We start from the raw sequence: 20,336 nt of genomic DNA on the forward strand, positions 1-20,336 counted from the left end.
TCCTCTTCAACAACCCCACCGGCACCAGGAACAGGGGGGCCCAACGTGCACGATGGCTCGACCAGGTCGAAAGCGATTTGCGACTTCTGAGACGACTAGGAAATTGGCGACGAGTGGCCCAAGACCGAATTGAATAGAGACGAGTGATTGAAACAGCACGAGCTACCCCGGCTCTATGCTGCTGAAGAAGAAGAAGACATGATGTTACCAAAAAGGTCGGCGTTTCACAAAACTACTTCAAAAAAGTCAAGCCCAAAGCCGGTTTACGTGCATATAAGATTCAAAACTTCTCAAATCGCGATGAACGACAGCAAACTGTTGCCGAAACCTGCATTAGAAAGCACAGAGATGTTGATCAAGTACAGCTGCTGTGTGACGGACAACGAAACATGCGTCAAAACTGACTTTCAACAAATTCTAGGAAAGGAGTTTACACCGAAAAAGATAAGTTCAAAGCGGATGATTGTTTTAAAGATAAGAAAATGTCAAAATTCGACTCGAAACATCTTATTTGGCAAGCTGTCAATACCACTTCTTTAAATTTCGCTTGGCTGAGGGGTAGTAATCAAAAGAGCGACATCGAAGCGAAAAGAGTATGACAAACCTGGCCCTGAACTACGTCCGATTTGCACCTATTGGACCATGATGAAACTGGAACTCAGACAGGCTAAGGAGAAAGTATAAAATGCAAAGGAGATGCCAAAAAAGTCGAAAAAATTAGATAAAGCTATTGGATGCGATTGTACAAACGCTTATGGACGGCGTTAAGCGAAATTATCAAATATTTCAGTAATTAACCTAATAATTGATTCTATTTATGTAAATTAAACTCAATGTATGCATAAAACTGCCCTACAAATTTGATTTTGACTCGATAAATACAAACTGATAGTAAATTTACTGTGTTGCTATAATTGCGTGTTCGCACTTTAAATTAATCAGTTTTATTTGATTTTCACGTAAACGGACTAATAATATACGAACCCGTATGAACTGCGATCTTGAGTGCAAACCACCGAAGTCCAACCTAAAAAGTTGGATCGAAAATATTCATAAAATGTTCATGTATTATGATTAATTTCAACTTGAAATGTATTCTAAACTTCTAAAATTTTAAGAACAACCATGCAACCCCTTTTTTGAATCCGATGGAGGCGCAATTTTAGTGTTACTGTAACTAAAGAGTGTAGATGACTTTTTTCAAGTCTGCAAACCATGAACTGGTTCTAACAATCAACTATAATATCTGTGAACACATAATCGCGTCATAACCGTTGGGTTTTAAGTGTAGTACCTCCATGGAATTAAAACATTGCCTTTCGTATGAGAAGTGTCGTTAATCCCGGCAACTAACAAATGCATAAATTTTAAAAAATCTCAAACTTAATTTAATTTCAAAGTTCCTTGTTGAATGTTCTTTTACCGATTCCGAAACGGAAACCTGGCAAACCTATCCACACGAGAGACCGCTCCGGATTCAACCCAGCACTAATCGTTTTCGTTCTTCCACTGAACACGGTCTCTTTCTTTCTTTCTTTTTGGACCACCGCCAACGTTTTGGCCGCTTCGCAGGGTGATTTAAAAGATTTACGTATTATCACCGGCCCCTACGGTTATTTATCACAATGTGAACTAATGGATGCACAATGCCCCACCTGTGGGCAGTTTTTAGAGTTAGAGAACGCTTTAGTAGAATTAAAACAAACCTTGTCGCTGTTAACAAAAAGGGTGAGTATCGTGATTTTCGCACAAAACCGAAACCTTTGCACTAACCCATGTCCTTCTTCATTAGCTAGTGGCTGCAGAGAATCGTGTCTCGTATATAGAGGAATGTGATTGTAAAAAATCATGCCTAATTAATGGTACAAGTAAACACGATGGTGATATATGGGATATAGGTTGTAGTCAGTGTAAATGCGAACGTGGCGTCGTCACGTGTGGTCCAAGACCATGTCCAGAGGTTACGTGTAAACATCCAGTATTAGATGAGGGTGAATGTTGTCCTAAGTGTTTAAGTAAGTCAATTCTGTGTTTCTACTCCACAACGAACCGGTGCCTGCATGCGTCTTACTGTCTGTCCCGGGAACAAGTCAATGTCAAAGCCATCGCTTCTAGTCCATAAAAAAAATCTTCTAATCATATTCGATGCGACTATGCGCGACAGCAGGCGAAACGCTAATCCTTTATTTTACGATGCATCAATTAATTATCGATTCATTGTGTTGCAGCCAACCGTGTGTGTAAGTCCAGCCGTATACGAGCGAATGTTTATTGCTTCTAGATTGTTATTTTATATCTCCTAATAAACCACTAAGTGACACTTCCCCCCTGCCCGGTAGGTAAAGCAGAATTAACGCTGCTTCGTGTCATGCGAGCCGTGCTCCTCGACCACACAGGTTTAGCCGCTTTGGACCGGACTGGTCGGAATGATCTAACTGCGAAAATTAAGTACGAATTTCTAGCCTACATTCGCGTCAATTTCGCCTGCTAAGCTTCAATAAAGCAGTCATTTCAATTAACTACACTTCTCTGGCAGGAGAAAGCTATAAATCCGACCGGTCTTATATCTTAACGGCAACAACTCATACCTGTCAATAAATTGTCATACGCTCGTTACTGACCACCGACGACTATTGCCCGGCAATGCAGCTTAGTATTTCCATCGAGTGCATCGATAAAAAGCGATATGCAATTTCTGTGTTCCCGCTGGTAATGGCGTTTAATATACTCGAGGGAACCATTTGTGGCAGAAGTAAGACATTAGAAATCAACGGATCTACGGAGCGGTTAAAAGCAGGGAAAATGGCTTTGACATTGAGCTTGATAGCTTTCGGCAACAACAACAACGGAACGGCAGACAGAAGGGCTGCACACAGAGCCAGCCGTACTATATTGTTTTATTATTACACCGGTGAAACATTTTACGATATCGATTAAGCAAATAGATAGTAAAGCTTTCAATCGCTGTCGTATTTAATGTTTTATATTTCGAGGGATTCTAACCTTTGTTCTGTTTACTACTTCTTTGCAGAAAACTGTTATATTAATAAGAAAGACTTCGAACACGGCGAGAAGCAGATCCTAGGCTGCCGAAACTGCTCGTGCATAGATGGCAATATGATGTGTGATATGCTGCAATGTCCGGAGCTGAAGTGCCCCCCGGAGCAGCAGTTGTCGGTGACGGACGAGTGCTGTAAATTCTGTCAAGGTATAGTTGGTGTCCAACCGCCAGCGATGGTGGCAACGCCATTGTCCGACATTCAAAACGTCAGAGTCGACACTGACAGCTTGACCGTTCCGGGACAACCGTCCGCGTCGACACTGGCACGGCAGAAAGAGGACGAGCAACTGGAGAAAGGGTCGGAAAATCATAAGCATTTACTTGTCCTTGAGTCTGACCCGCGGGGTTCCGTGATTGCCGTCGTCGGCGATAGCAGCAACAGCAATAGTCATGAAACGTTTGCGATACTAGACAGTAGTAATGACCGAGAGCAGGGGCTCGAGTTCGAGCGGGCGGTCGAAGAGATTGAGCAGGATCTACTTCGGCAGGCGACCTTTGACACCAAGCTGGTCGGCGATCGTGACGATCGATAGATCCTGCCGGGCAATCGTTGCGTTTGTCGAGGATGTTTTTCCAAAAACCAATGAACTCTGCAAAAAGATATATTAAATTGATAATCATACTGCAGAGTAGAGTCGAAGGTTTCACTGTACTTGGTATAATGTGTTTTAACATTATCTATTTTCTGTAATTTTCTCCTCTCTTCCTAGCAAAATATTTCATGTGCAACTACACTAGTTGGAGAATGACAATACTTTCTCGAGATGAAAAAAAATAACCCGAAAATGAAAAGCCATAGTTCGATAAGCTTTTGATTAATTTTATGACCTATTGCTGATTGCTAACACAAGCTGCTCTGCCTCGCTATCGCGCCAACATCGCTTATATTTACAACTAAACATTCATTTCTCATTTCTGCTTTTCTTTTCAAAACCTCTAACCCAATCGAAAAATGCAATATGGCGTGCCAAAACGTAACGAAATCCTTTCGAAACTCCACCATCATCGTAAAACTACCATTCACCATTGACTGTGCGTGATAACCTTGCCTAATACTGACCTCTAAATTGGGCTGCCTAACTATGCCGAACATGACACTGCTATTTATTCACTCATGTACTAAAATCCATCGTCGTTGACCTTCCGAACAATATGGAATCCACATACTTCTGGTCTGATTGAATCCGTTTCAAAATTTGGTAACACCAACAGGGATGGACTATTGCTCAAAGGGTCACGCATGTCATACTAACGCTACGTGTCTTAATCTTAACACCAAGTACACGTGTACCTGTCGTTCGGGCTTCCACGGAGATGGGTATGATTGCTCTGGTAAGTGCTTACTCATATCTTAACAGAAAAAAATAACAACTTTACATCAGTGGTTCTCAATCTTAGAATGAAAAAAAACTTGAATGTTTTTGAATTGAACGTTTTCGAACAAAAAAGGTTGAGATCCACTGCCAAAATTACATTCACTAGGAAGTATTAAACAACTCATATAAAAAGAACATCGGGTCTAATCGAGAAAATTGTAACCAATAAAACGCATTCATTTTCTAATCCTGCCGAATCATTACCTAATTTATATACAGGAAGTAACCAGGTGTTGACACGAATTATGCAGTAACCACAAAACACAAATCGGCAAATCGAAACTAATTTCGTAACCAAACTAAGGAAAGTGCTGGGCGTTAATTTACTAAATGACAATATAATCCCATTTCAACCATCATTCACGCTTAAAAGCAGTATCATTCTATTAAACTCGCATTTATCTCGTTTAATAACAGCGTTGTTTGCGTAATTTTCCAGTCCAACATAACTGACTGCCTAAAGGTACTCAGTTTCTTTTAGATTTTCGGTGTAATTCGGTGGATCAGTTCTTTTTCACCTTAACTCTTAATTGATCTATCCCGTAACATTTTCATGATATTTTTTTCCCTGTTTCGGAATGTTACTTTTGAAATATTATCAAAAAGCTTCATATCCTCATGCTTTGGGCGATAATAATAATTTTAATTTTTAACCATGAAGCATTTGTTTTGCAAAACAACAAATGTTGCTTGGGTTCAATAATTTTCTAACCATTTTAAACCTAAATTAAATCTTAAGCACCAATAAAGCGCTGTTTTCCAACAGCTCTCACGGTGGTAAATTGTTCCCGCGTTAAAAAATTAACTCCCTGAATCTTCAACGGGAATGCACGGGTTTTCCGATGATTTCCTCCCACATTAATGATCCACCGCACACATTCGGTGGTTTCAGCCAATTGACCTGGCTCGTTAACGTTTGGCAAACGGGCGAAGTGGCAAGACACTGACCGTCACAGACCGTGGCGCTTCCTCCACCGCCACGTCCGCCGCAAGACCGACCGTCGGTCGGTTGCAGTCTGTCGATTTTACCATTACAGTGTCTACAACTGCAGTGCTACAGGAGGGTATGTTTGCACTTTTTGTCGCGAAAATTTCGTCTGGCGGCTGCCAACGAAATGCAAAAAACAAAAACAGTAATGCACTGACCATCGATCTACGTCCCTTGGTCTGCCGAGTAGGACTATATTTACGAGGGAATCTAACCGTGAAAGTGTGTGACAGATGGGCGCGGATTTGTGATCATTATTAAGAGATTATTTGCGAGACACGGTTGAAAACCGTCGTCCGTCAGCAGATGAGACGTTTGGAATATTTTGACGCCACCGATCGACCACGTTGTTGGCTGCTTTGCTTTTTAGCAGTATGTATTTTCAATTAATTAAAGTGGATCGTAGTTTGGGAAAACTGCATTCAATATGGTGGCGTCATGATATTGAAAATGGCCGAGCAAATAGCTGGCAATGTGCGCACGGTGAACGTTGGATTCAATCTGTCAATCGCGAGTTGAAACATTAAGTAGCTAAGATCAAGAGGGTTCTAGTGTAGTTGACATTAAGCCTAGACGATGACAAGTATTAGTAAACTAGCATGTTGTGATCAATCTTGTATCGGATGGTTTAACCATTCAATTTTAAGATTTTTAAGGGTGTTTTAACAGTGAATTTTAAATTAAATTGAAATAAATCACCGCACCGTGGTGTTAATTTTCCATTAATTCTGCTTTATTCAAATGATAATTCTTTGACATATTTAATTGGATTAGCTCTCCCGAATATGGCTACCTTGGCTAGGTGTTAATTAGTCCAGTCGAGAAGTTCATTTGTTGGCATCATTTTTACATCAGAAAAAAAGAACCAAATTATTGTACAGGCTCATAAAGCACACCTGAATGCGACAGCGTTTTAATAATGGCATGAAAAATTGCTTTACTCCAAATACTTATTTGAATTGAGTCTAAATCGATAAATTTTTGGAACTAAACCGACATCAAAGCTCTATCTAGTTTTTCGCAAGCCATAATGGCGAACGACATATATGAACAATAAAGTGAACATCTCTGTTTACCTCAGAAATGATGTGCTCTGTGAAACCAATTTTAACATAATACTTCTTCTTCGTCGTCTTCTTCTTCTTCTTCTTCTTCATCATCATCATCTTCTTCTTCTTATACTTCGTCACCACAGAGCCGAGGTGGCTCGTGCTGTTTCAAACATTCGTCTCCATTCAACTCGGTCTTGGGCTTGGGCCACCCGTAACCAATTTCCTAGTCGTCTCAGAAGTCGCAAATCGCTTTCGACCCGGTCGATCCATCGTGCACGTTGGCCTCCCCCCTCCCCTGTTCCTGCTGCCGGTGGGTTGTTGAAGAGGACTATTTTCGTCGCACTGTCGTCCGGCGTCCTTACGACGTGTCCGGCCCACCGTAGCCTGCTAATTTTCGTTAGATGTACAATGGGAGTCTCCCCAAGCAGTGCCTGTAGCTCGTGATTCATACGCCTCCGCCACTCTCCGCTTTCAGTTTGTACTCCGCCAAGTATCGTTCGCAGTACTTTCCGCTCGAACGCGGCAAGGTATGTCCTCCTTGAGCAGCGTCACGGCTTCAAGTCCATAAAGAGCTACCGGTCTAATAAGGGTTTTGTACATTGTTAGCTTCGTGCGGCGGTGTATGCTTCCTGATCGTAGCGTTTTACGAAGGGCAAAGTAGGCCCGATCTCCCGCTTGGATGCGCCGCTGGATCTCCTTACTAGTGTTGTTGTCCGTGGTCACCAGCGATCCCAAATACACGAACTCCTCTACCACTTTTAGTTCGTCGCCGTCAACGGTTACCGTCCGTGGGAGACGCGCGTTTGTTTCCTTTGAGCCTCTCCCTTTCACTTATTTGGTCTTCGACGCATTTATTTTCAGCCCAATTCTCCTAAACTCCGCTTTCAGTCTGGCGTAGATTGCCTCCGCCGTCGCAAAGGTCCTGGCTATGATATCGAAGTCATCTGCAAAGCCTAGAAGTTGGCTACCCTTGTTAAAAATCGGGCCTCTCGTTTCGATGCCCGCTCGGCGGATCACCCCGTCAAGAGCGATGTTGAACAGCATGCAGGATAAACCGTCACCTTGTCTCAACCCTCGCCGCGTCTCGAAGGGACTCGAGAGTGTCCCAGAGATGTGTACGAAACACATCACTCGATCCAATGTAGCTCTGATCAGTCGCGTCAGTTTGTCCGGAAAACCGTGTTCGTGCATTATCTGCCATAGCTTGTCACGACCCACTGTATCGTATGCTGATTTGAAATCAATAAAGATGTGATGCGTGGGCAAGTTGTACTCCCGATATTAGTCCATAGTTGCGCGAGCCCCCATGAAACCCGCCTGATAATTCCCTACGAAAACTTGTACTATCGGTGACAACCGGCGTAACAGGATCTGAGAGAGTACCTTGTAGGCAGCGTTTACCAGCGTAATAGTTGCAGCAGTCCAGCCGATCACCCTTTTTGTAGATGGGACAAACCACTACTTCCATCCATTCCCCCGGTAGCTTTTCCTCCTCCCAAATCCTCGAAATAACCCAGTGTAGAGCCTTTGCCCGCGTTTCTCCGCCATGTTTATAAAGCTCTGCCGGTAGGCGGTCATTCCCAGCGGCTTTATTGGTCTTCAGCAGCCCAATTCCTCGTTTGACTTCTTGGAGATCAGGTATTAGGACATTACTATCTTCCATGGGCGCTCCTAGGTTACTTTCCGTTCCGCCTCCTTCTGCGACTTCGCTATTGAGGTGTTCATCGAAGAACTGCTTCCATCTGTCGACCACCTCGCCCTCGTTTGTAATTAGATTCCCTCCCTCGTCCCTACACATGTCAGGTTTCAGTGTATAGCCCTTCCGAGTTTGGTTCACCTTCTCATAAAACTTTCGCGTGTCATTAGCTCGGAATAGTTGTTCTAATTCTTCACGATCTCTGTCCTCCTTTTGGTGCTTTTTCCTCCTCAGGATCGTGGTCAACTGATTCCTAGCTCGTCGGTATTTGGCCAGGTTTTCTCTAGTGGCAATACTTAGATAATTTTTCCAAGCAGTTCTTTTCCCTCCACCGCTTGTTGGCATTCCCCATCAAACCAATCATTTTGTGTACTCCGAGGCTCAATACCTTGTGCCACCTCTCCGACGGCCGAGCGTATTCTGCCCCAACCGTGTTCGAGGTTTGAAGCACCTAACTCCTCGGAAGAAGGCAGTGCCTCATTCAGTATTCGTGCGTAGTTCTCGGTAGCTTATCGAGCTGCCCGATGTTCAGCCGAGGAGGGCGGCTTTGACGTGTCCGGTATACGGTGGACAGCTTTGAACGCACATGTACTGCTACTAGGTGATGGTCAGAATCAATATCCGGACCCCGTCGGGAGCGTACGTTCGTGAGAAAAACCGGCCCTCTATAAGAACGTGGTCAATGTGGTTGATTGTACGTTGGTCAGGTGATCTCCAGGTAGCTTTGTAGTGTAGTTCGGATCACCAGGCCTCGGGAAGCTGCGAAGTTTATACATCGTTGGCCGTTATCGTTCGTGTCGGTGTGCTGGGTATGGGGTCCTACCACTGGTCTATACATTTCTTCCTTACCGACCTGGGCGTTCATATCCCCGATGACGATCTTGATGTCCCGTGACGAGCAGCTGTCGTACGTTGCCTTCAGCCTCGCGTAGAACGCTTCTTTGTCATCGTCGGGTCTACCTTCGTGCGGGCAGTGCACATTAATGATGCTATAATTGAAGAAACGGCCCTTTTTCCTCAATACACACATTCTCTCGTTGATCGCCTTCCAATCTATCACGCGATCGTGCATTCCGCCCAACACTACAAAGCACGTTCTTTGGTAGTGCCACCGCTCTGGTAAAACTGGGCCTTTTCGCCAAGGATCTTCCATACCTTCTTTCCTTTACGACAGATTTCCTGCAGAGCTACGATGCCGAGTTTGTGGGGTTCAAGCTGTTCAATCAGCACCCGCTCGCATCCTGCGTAATTTGACGATCTGCAGTTCCAAGTACCGAGTCTCCATTCGTCGTCCTTGTTCCGTCGCCTCCCAAGTAACAATTTGGGTTTTATTACACTCTTATGATGGCATTTAAGACCAAAATTGGTCTTGAAGACCTCCATAAGAGTACAATAAAACTCACATTGTTGCTTGGGCTAGGTCAATGCCGAATATTCCGCTCCGAATTTGCTTGAATTTTGTAAGTGTGATTTAATTTAGGTGTGTAGCCATACTGGGGCAACACTACCGAGTTTCGCGATTGGGCTGCCATCTTATAGTACCGAGACTCACTATACCTTCTTCCCGGTTAGTATACGACCTTAGTTTCCACCGGGTTTGATTACCCGATCTCCGCTAAGGTTGCTCGTATTCCGCCTGGTACCACGAGGAGGTCGGGATCAGAGTTACTGGTCAACACCGCCTACAAGGTGCCCTCCCAGATTTGTTTACGTCGTCTATTCTCAATATCAAGAGGATTCGTAGGGCAGTACCAGGCGGGTTTTATGCGGCCCATGCTACTACGGATCAAATTTTTACTCTCCGACAAATCCTCCAGAAATGTCGGAAGTACAACGTGATCATGCATCATATTTTCGTGGATTTCAAGGTAGCACATGATACAGAAAAGCGTGAACAACTATGTTATCTGTCTGTTATGCACGAGTGCGGTTTTGCGGGCAAACTGACGCGGCTGGTCGAAGCCTTCCTGGAGCGAGTGATGTGCTACGTACGCGTTTCGGAGGCACTCTCGAGTCCTTTCGAAAACTACTACGAAAACTCAACGAATTGACAAGACAATGTTGGCCTAATGACAAAATGGTAAATTAGGTTAATCCTGCACGGCGCATTACTCGACATAGTTCATGATGATCTTGGTAACGGAAACAATGCAAGCCACATCCCGGACGATGTTATCGAAGAGTGCTGTTTTGAAAATGTTCACATGAACGATATTATTATTATGCGAAGCTATAACGATTCTTCTCAGAAGCCATTTCGCTAGGTCCTTAATGATGACGATGGCACTGGTGACAATAGAGTTGCGTCCCTCTGTGTCATGGAACTGCAGCTAGTATTCCGTGTGCACCAAGCCACAAACAACAAACGTTTCTGCGTCAATCCCCAGTAGCTCAAAGCGATCCCCTGGTGGCAGTACATCCGGATCATTAGCGTCCTCCGGTACTGGGCTGAGGAGTCGAGAGTTCAGTCACGTCTCGACCATAAACCAATTTGACGCTGACACCGTCGTCCTCGAAGAGATTATTTTTCGCTCCTTTGACGGCTTTTTCCCAAAGACCTCCAAAATGTGAAGCTCTGACGGAATGAGCTTCCAGGTGACTTTTTTGGTTGAACACCAATTGAAGATCTATTCATAATCGGCGGCAGACGGTAGTTTCTGTTAAGAGCATGTGCAATCGGTTTGAAGATAGTAGCGTTGTGGGAATGGAGCTCGACCACCTTTGCTTGGCGGGTGACAAAACAACAGAATATTGCTGGGTAACTCGAGATGAACAGTTTAAATTGCAAAACAGATTAAGATGGTCACGTATACGTATTGGAAGGACCACACTTTCTAACTGCAGGTTTTAAATAGATCGGATTTTTATGGTAATAGAATAGTAATAGTCAACACCGCTCACGGAAGATGGTCTCGTCGGCTATGCTAAAGTATACTTGGATGTGAACCATGTATAGCATTGTTGAAAGACAGCCTTTCAAATATTTCTGCCGCCGACGATCCAGAATTTCTAGCAAAGAGTGGCTGTCAGGAGTTGTGGACCTGCTTGATAACATGATATCATTCGACAGCGCGGCGTTACCGAAGCGACCACAGATGGAGATAATACCATCTTTGTCTACGAACGGCGAGATCCATTCCAGTGATGATGGGTTGGCGACAGGTTCATCACTTGCATGAAACGATAATTCCTCGGCGAAGCTTTCACGCTGTATTAAGAGACAGAGTAGAAATTCAGCATGCTGTAGCTCGATGCTAGCGAATAAAGGAACTATCTAACTATATTTGTGGCATGGCATAAATCAAACGTAGTGATGTTCAACCTAAAATGACTACAGATGGCGACGACTTCTCATTGAATTCTTTTGTATCGAGAATAGCGTGAGAACAGCTCATCACTGAAATCAACTAATCACTCAGACGCTGTCGAATATTCTTGGTTGATGATGATCCTGAGATATTAGCCAGAGCGGACCATTCTACCAAATGAAATGGGTTGAGAAAGCCCTATAGATTCAGGGTACTTGAAATATCTGCGGTATTTTAGGACCCTGCGATGTACCTTGATACTAGATAGATAGTTGATACTAGTAGTAGTCTGGATTCCGAACAGTCTCCCAGCGATTGAGAGAGGCACGTAACCACTGCAGAACAATATTACAACACAACCAAAAGTTGACGGCGGCTTCGAACATCGTTTCTATCTTCTTATACAGATGTTGAATTGTTACTTGCTCCGCCATTTACATTCGAATGTAGCAGTATGCGCCGTAGGCAATCAAAGTGGAGTCGGTGAAGAAATATAGCTGAATGTTGTTGACTTCAGAAGCCTGTGCAAATCACATGAACAACTCTTTGCTTTGGTTGTCAAAGGATCTAGCAATCAAAGAATGTCAAATAATTGGACGATGTACGACATCACATTCCTCGAGATGAAAGTAGGAACAGAGAGAGGCAGTTCAAGCTTGAACCCATTGGCCATTGGATCCTAAAAAAGGCCCGGTGTTGAGATTGTCTGTTCACCCTATGCATCGTGTAGCGGCTGAGTAGCCAGATCAGATGATCATCAGATGCCCAATTCTTCAGTGTGAACCCAGCAATGATTTTGTATCGAAAAGTGATAGCAAATTCGATATCCAATACTCCTGATAGAAGGCCGTCAACGTAGCAATCGACGGCCGCTTCAACAACAACGGCGTTCAGACGCTAAAGATCTTTCGCAATCCGCTCAACAGGCGTTTTCGTTACCAAATTTGGAGCACTTTTCTGTAGTTTGTAGGATGCGATCAGATCTGTGCAATACCGTATGCAGACGAATTCCAAATCGGCAAGACGATGCAATACTTGCTAATAGACCTTCTCGGCATCGGTTAAAATAGCGCCGGCGTTCGTGCGGAACCTCGACTAGATTGCATTGAGGTGTTACTCCATAGGTCGAACTAGCAGCATGTCGTTCAACGAACGTTGTAGACTTGCCTGTCCTATGTAATCTTGCTGGATTTCTTGAATACGACGTGATTAAGAATGTAGTAATGCTTAAGACGGTCCTCTCTTCAACTCTTTCTATGAAGGCAATCCACAGATAGTACTTCATAAACAGATGACACGAGATCTCTGTTGCTGGATCTTATTCGAGTCGACGTTCCCGGCTCAAGGTAGATCGCCGTCTCAAGTCTAAGTCAAGTCTATATTAGTCCAAATTTCAGTCCAATTTTATACCAGTTTCAAGTTAAATCTATGTTCATTTCCAATACTGCGTTCAATTTCAGGTCCAATTTCAATTCCAATTTTAATTTCAATTTCAAAGCCAATTTCCGTGCGAATCGACGGTGGTTTTTGCGATAAGTAAATTAATAACCCAAGAATAGATCCGCCATCTTACGATATATGGTACAAAGAGCTTCGGCCAGATCAGTGACATCTGGAATTCTATTCAATAGGAGAGCTTTTCAAACTAGAACGATAAGAAGTATATTCTGCATGAAAAACAAGTAGGTATTTCAAAATTGATTAGTCTGATAATACATTTTTATCAAAGATGGAAATGGAATCTTTTTGGCATTCCATCAAACATCAAGGAAGTTGTGGGAAACTTAGTTCAAAATCAAGGTTTAATTTGGCAGTATAGATATGGGAACTAACGGTATTATCATTACCTGCGAAAATCAAGTTTTTGATCCGCTGTTGCTGCTCTCCATTTTTTTAATATAAACCGACACTTTACACTCCGTTCCATTGAAATGGACTGAGCTTGAATAAGCCCAGCAAAGTGCTCTTCTCCACTGCTCGCCAAAACTAAAGCAAAAAAGAATAAACCGAAAGCCACCAAAATACATTTAATAAATTAAGAAAATTCAATAAATAATTCAATAATTTAGATACTCCACATAGGCGAAAAGTACGACGACGGCGTACGCATGGGAAACGTCAGCAGCATCACAAAAATAAACAACACCCACACAAACAGAAAAATGAAGTGGTTCAATCGAAAGAAGGTATAGGATGAATGAATGCGTTTTGTTTTGTTTCGCTTTTGGTTTTGGTTTCGGTTCAAAACAAACTACTACCGTACTAGTACTACTACTACTACTACCACCAATTACGCTGATGAATAAAAACAGTGGCGCCATCACAATGAAAATTTGTTAAAAGTTAAAAGTTTCAATTTCCATTTTAATCTTTTGTTTTTATTGTGATGGTTTTATTGTTTTGTTCGTCACTGTGTTACGCCTGAACCGTTAAGCGTAATGATCGTAACATGCAAATTTATATGGTTTTTTGATACTCCTAATAAAATGTTAAACACTAACAAATCCAACTAATAAGCGACACGAACACGGTGCAATTCAGCGAATAAAAAAAATACCTTGGCGTAATGAAAAGAAGTGGTTGAAAGTGTCCAAGGGACCATTAACATGGTCGTAACATCGAGTTTACCAACCACCTTAATGCAAATATTCGCGTGACACCGTTTCGGACCGCTCCCCCGATGCGTGTCCCAAAACGGGCCAGTACAAAAATATCTCTAACGACGTATTTATTTCTTCCTCCCTCCCCTTCCCAACCCCGGGACTGCATTCCGGCATCGGCAGACATCGACGAGTGCGCTCAACAAGGTGGTCTTAATGGTAATCACTGCCATTTGAACACGCGATGCGTCAACACGTTCGGTTCGTACGTGTGCGAATGTCTGCCCGGCTACCGGCAGCTGGACAAGTTCAACTGCGTCGAGGTGGACGAGTGCAAGTCCGGAGAGCACACCTGTCATCAGCACGCGGACTGCATCAACACGGCCGGTTCGTTCCACTGCCGTTGCAAGCCGGGCTACCAGGGCAACGGGGACGACTGTAAACGTAAGTCTACTGCAATACTGAACCATGTAGGAGATTGTCTGAGGACATTCTGTTTTTGTTCCTGCAGCTGTGTGCAATCAAACCTGCCTAAATGGAGGTGAATGCAGGGCGCCCGGAGTGTGTACCTGCCGGGCAGGCTACGTGGGTGAATCCTGCGAGAAGGATTTGGACGAGTGCGCGACCGGAGTGCACCGATGCAAGGAGACAACGAACTGTGTTAACATGCCAGGATGGTAAGTGAGATTGACTGTTAAAACCTTAGCAGAGAAGTCATCATCTTCCATTTCCCATTATCTGTAGGTACTTTTGCAAATGCAAACCTGGATTTGAAACCAAAGGAAATGATTGTGTAGATATAGATGAGTGCTATTTGAACACGCACAGCTGTCACGCGACGGCCAGGTGCGTCAACACGCAGGGACATTTCGAGTGCGTGTGCCCGAAGACGACCGACGTCGACGCCAGCACCAGCAATAGGGGGTCGTGGTCATCTGCCGAATGTAGGTTAAGTTGTATGTTTGAGGACAGCGAAATTCCCGACGGTGGACAGATTTCGCCCCGGAACCAGCCGTGCAAGGTTTGCACCTGTTCCAAGGGGGTGATTAGCTGCGTTGAACCACCGTGCAACTGTTCGACCTGGAGGCGGGGCAGCGCGCGAGATCTGTGCTGCCCGCAGTGTGATCCCAAAGAGTCCTGCCAGCACCAGGAGCTGAAGCATGTGACATTTCGCAGCGGTGAGCAGTGGATTTACCAGTGTCAGACGTGCGAATGCCTGGTAAGTATACGGAGAGACTCCTATAATGGTGGGTTCTCTATGTTTGATTCATATTTTCGATTTTCAGTATGGTGAATTCGACTGCTGGAAACTGGAGTGCCCTCCGTTAACTTGTGATAATCCCCTCCCACTCGGACCGGGTGATTGCTGCCCACGATGTCCGGACGACATGTGTGGCTTCGCCAACGTAACCACCAACGGGAGCACGGGGGGAAGCTCGTGTCTGTATGAGCAGCACATCTACACCTCTGGACAGACGTTCAAATACCCGTCCAGAGAGTGCGCCACCTGTTCCTGTAAGGTAGGTTGAACATTTTCCATTCTTTTCACACTTACTTGTTTACCTCTAGTTCAGATTACTTTTCACATACTGAAGATATGTTAACGATAGAATACATACACTCAACCGCGCGTTTCCGGCTCCCAATCAGAAAGTTGCATCGTTCGCTAATGTTAGGCTAGGACAAAGATACGATGTTGATGTTTATTGTTCATTTTTCCCCCCATTTTGTTCAGTCTCTTCTAACTGTTTAATCGAACATCAGCCCGAAAACAAAACTAATTAGCCAACTAACAGCCGAGCAAACCAAATAACGGCATGATCAGTATACATTTAATGTTCGATAGTTTCGGTCCAACGCCGGAGCCCCTCTCTATTAGCTGTGTACATTTTATGCTCGCTTAAAACTGTTTATTTACGCCTTATTAATCAAAAATTTAAAATTATCGCTAACGGGCTGTGCTACTGACCATCTTTATCAAAAATTCGTTCGCTGCTCTGTTTATGTTCCAATCGGTTATCCGCAATATTTTGTTCCAATTTTCACTGTTTATTAATTTTTAAAATAATTATCATCATCGCTAGCGCAAAGTTTTCCCGTCTCTCGGCATCCCACCGACTGTGTATGGCTCCGCAAAAAAAAAACAACAACAACAACACACAAGCGCTACTACAATCACTCATTCAAACACAACCTCACAAAATTCACTTCACCGGAAATGAAGAGCAAGAAAAACATGAAAAATATCGCGTCACTCTAACACGTGTTGCTTGCCTGAAAGTCCATATCAACACCACCACAGCAGCAGCTTGATCATGTGACGGTTTATCGGAATAAATATTATTAAATATTGCTCGGCGGCGATAGGTGCGGGATTTCTGAGATTATTTGTAGTACTTTGCAAAAGGGAAAATCAATAAACTACTTACAGGACAGATAGTAGAATATAATGGTCATTTGCGTAATACAGAAAAATGGTATTGCAAAACTAACCTCAAAATTTAGTTGATATCCACTAGAGTTTAGCTCCCTAACTTCCAAATTCGTAGTAGATTAAACACATATTCGCTGATCAACGTATTAGGAAACTCAAATTTAGCAGTTTTAATTATTTACTTTGCGAAATTTTTTTAACTTGAACACTTTTAACCGGCAAATGGAAGAACCGGCATCGAAACAACATCCGACCGCCTACTTAGAGCGCACGAGAGCGTTACAACAAAACATACACACACAGAGACAAACTCATCATCGTTACCATCATTCAACTAACTTGAACTTTCTTTTAATACCATTTTCAACTTAATGCTTTCGAAAAATATTAACCTATAACACTGTAACCTGCGAAACAAATTACATTCCAGGTCCCCTACTGTGCCCAACTGGTGAGCAATTCCGCGTGTTGTGTGCATCGGTAAAAAAATCACTCTTTAACTACACTTACATTCGTTTTTCTTCTTATGAGTTGGTATCTCGTTAATGGTTTTATTCTTACTTTCACTCTTTCTTTTTCATGGTTTTTGGCCAACTGTTGTTCAGTTTTCGATGAAGCTGTGCTACTCGATTTTCCGATTATGTATTCACTTTTCAGCGGTCCCTGTTGGTAGGAGGGGAGGAGTTATCACTTGCCTTTCGCTCAGTCCGGGGGGCAAAAGCACCCTCCTCTCAACATGGCCTGATGCGAAGCCACTTTAGTTGTTTACCTTCGGTTCTATTCCTGTTCTGTCACAAAACCACAAACCACTATTTCCATCTCACATAAATAAATCGCAACGAGCAATAATTGTATATTTCTAGCAAGGTTTTCGATCTAAAATCACAGTTTATTGTTAAGAATACGATGTAAATAGAAGTTTTCGATTGTTTTACACCCTTTCTCACTCGAGACGTGTACCTTTGAAGGGTAGTCAATTGTACGATTGTTAAAATTCAACTGATCACATAAATTTCACCCATTCTCACCGCTAAAGCACGCATTTCATGAAAACCCCTCTCGGAAGCAGGGCAACTCACCGTAAGATCCAGAGTGCACTTACGAGCAAATTCATAACTAGATTTCCCTAGCATCTTTCGTCCATAGAAAATTGCCTTCTTCTCTCTCTCAGAAAACACTGGTTACGATTGTTTGGTTTCGTTGAATTTTCGGATCAGTTCTACTACTTTTCGGTTCCTTAAGTTGTTTTCAACCTTTAGTTACTCGTTAAAGTTATTTTACTTCAAACAAACTCATCACTCACCCCTTTCGCAGACAAGCTTTCTGGACAAACCAGTGCAACTTAGCAATTTTTCACATATTTTTTACCTTTAGCACTTGCACCTAAACGAGCACCGATCTGTTTTACGAAGCAAAACAAGTCACTTTTCCCTTCGGATTTGACTAGTTTTATTTTTTATTTTTCTTGGCATGTTCAACGAAATCTCTTGCTGAACGTTTTAAAGTCCCTCTTACCGTTTGTTTCCGTTTAATTTCCGAGTCATTAAGTTGTGAAACGTGCCAAACACTCAGTGCACCACTCGCAGACGACCAGCCCGGATGATCAGTTTCCATTCAAACCCATTAGAAAATGTTAGGAACGGCAGTTGCAACAACTAGTGGAAATTTTTTCGATCATTTCAATTGGTGGAATAGCTTACCTTTCCTGTGCGATCATCGATTGTCCTTCATCTAGCGTCAGCGTATCACTATATAGTCACACATTTTACAAACATCCTTCATCACTAACATACTCTCCTCCATAATCCAAATCCGTCAACGTCGTTTTCGTTTTATTTTAGTGTGTTTGTTCCTGACTTGTATTTTCAATCTTTTTTTTTTCGAGTTCGTTTCTTTTTAGTTGTGTCCTAGATTAGTCGTGATTTTAGTTACTAATACGTAGTTGTAGCAAATTTTTTTCCAGACTTTTAGTTTCAGTTATTTTCGGCATGCTTGTATATAGCAAATTTGCTGGCACAATTATTTGTAACAAGTTTTTCCTCAAGCATAAAACTAATTTAAATTAACCAATTTGCGAGAAAGTATTGTACAAACTGTCCATACTTAAGTGTAACTAAAACAGCAATGAAGATTTCGTTGTATCACTGTTAATATTCGATCATAAGAGATTTGAAAACGATTATCGATTTTACACGCACAGTTAGACAATCGCACCGATAAACACATACACATATACTAGCAACACATAAATACACATCGTTGTCACAAGAGTGATTAGTGATTGTATTCATTGACAACAAGATTTAAATTTGTTTTATGTAGATAAAGGTAAGGAAAATGAAATGAATGCCACAATATTAGAATTTGGCCGGCTCACGGTGGAAAACAATCCTCAATAAACTAAATAATACTTCAGCGAATGACTATTTAACGAGGCTGCATTTCATTTTCCTCACCGGAACCATTGCGGGTCGCTACCCTGATAACACCGGGGGGCCACGCGATCCTCAAACATAGTATAAACAGTCTAATCGTTGTACAAAACCGAATTATCACATGTTTTAATTTTCACTCTTTTCTCTTCACATTTTCTTTTGCGTTCAACCACTTGACACTGCGAATATCACATCAATTTTTTCCCACCACCAACAATTATGAAACGCAACTACAACCACCAAAACAAATCGAACAAACTACAACACACTCACACTGTTATTAACTTCTTGACACTGTGAATTCGCACAACAACCGATCGTTAAAAAATAACCTCAACGACCAACATCCTGTTTGCATCCTGGGCAGGACGGTAAGATCACCTGCCATTACGATGATCATTGTATTGACGATGAACTACGAAAGATTGAAGAGCATCCTGCAAATGATAGTGTTAAGAGTAGTCTTTCTAATAATAAACCATCGCAAACAACGACCCCAAAGACATCACCGCAATCATCACAAGCAGCAGCAGCAGCCGAAGCAACAGAAACAACAAGCGACAGCAACGAGGATAATCCAGAAGCAGAAGCAACAGCAGCAGCAGCAACAATCCCACCCACAGCCCTGTTTTCAGAACAATCAACCACATCAACCAGCAACTCCGCAGCCTCAACGATACCAAAGCCAAATGCAACCCTCTCCGCTCGTGTTCAACAGCAGCAGCAACAGCCGGACGATAGTTCGGCATCACAAGCCACCACACCCCCAGAGCATCTTCAACCGCAGAAGCCACGCCCTCGAAATCCGGCTAACGCAGCAAAGAAGCTACTCAAACGGTCGCTACCATCCACTGTCGACGGACGACTCATCGAGACCACATCGTCTGCAGCACCTCTCCGAAGGTATATTGGTAACTAAGTTTATCAAGAGCAATGAGTACTATCACAGTTGCGAGGCGGTGACGACCTAATCATCCAACACTCTCAAGATCACCCCTCGTACCCATTTTATTGCCCCCTCCCATGACTGACCATCCCCCCTTTCATTCAGTTTCAGCTTTCGTCAGTCAAATTCTTTCTTTCTCCAAAGTAGAATGAGAAAGCAAAAAAACAACACTCCAAATATTTATGAGATGAATTAAACCCTAGCTGTAGTTACGTGTACATTTTATTTTTTGTAATTTACTAGCATCTGAACAAATTTAAAATTAACCTATAGGAAAGTTTTAATCGAAACCAACTGAAAGCTAGAAATTTCAAATTCCTAAAATTTTAATCTCCACTCGAATAAACCAACCAACTCAACTGACAAATGAACGAAACAACGCCCAAAACTACCACACAGCAAACGAGAAGCAAAACAAAAAAAAACAAAAACAAAACTTA

General features: G+C 42.8%; 1 protein-coding gene across 1 annotated transcript in view; it reads left to right on the plus strand.

Moving 5' to 3' along the window:
* LOC128735143 (protein kinase C-binding protein NELL1-like) overlaps positions 1–19,921 on the plus strand; it is a 114,455-nt gene extending 94,534 nt beyond the window's left edge. Inside the window, exons 6-15 of the mRNA XM_053829639.1 lie at positions 1,573–1,728; positions 1,793–2,015; positions 3,032–3,208; positions 4,274–4,393; positions 14,265–14,525; positions 14,593–14,758; positions 14,826–15,300; positions 15,368–15,601; positions 16,946–16,995; positions 19,318–19,921. Of these exons, the coding sequence (XP_053685614.1) occupies positions 1,573–1,728; positions 1,793–2,015; positions 3,032–3,208; positions 4,274–4,393; positions 14,265–14,525; positions 14,593–14,758; positions 14,826–15,300; positions 15,368–15,601; positions 16,946–16,995; positions 19,318–19,921 (2,466 nt within the window). The remainder of the gene's footprint in view (positions 1–1,572; positions 1,729–1,792; positions 2,016–3,031; positions 3,209–4,273; positions 4,394–14,264; positions 14,526–14,592; positions 14,759–14,825; positions 15,301–15,367; positions 15,602–16,945; positions 16,996–19,317) is intronic.
* The last annotated feature ends 415 nt before the right edge of the window (positions 19,922–20,336 follow it).

The sequence above is a fragment of the Sabethes cyaneus genome, chromosome 2 (assembly GCF_943734655.1).
Source record: "Sabethes cyaneus chromosome 2, idSabCyanKW18_F2, whole genome shotgun sequence".
NCBI classification, from domain to species: domain Eukaryota; kingdom Metazoa; phylum Arthropoda; class Insecta; order Diptera; family Culicidae; genus Sabethes; species Sabethes cyaneus.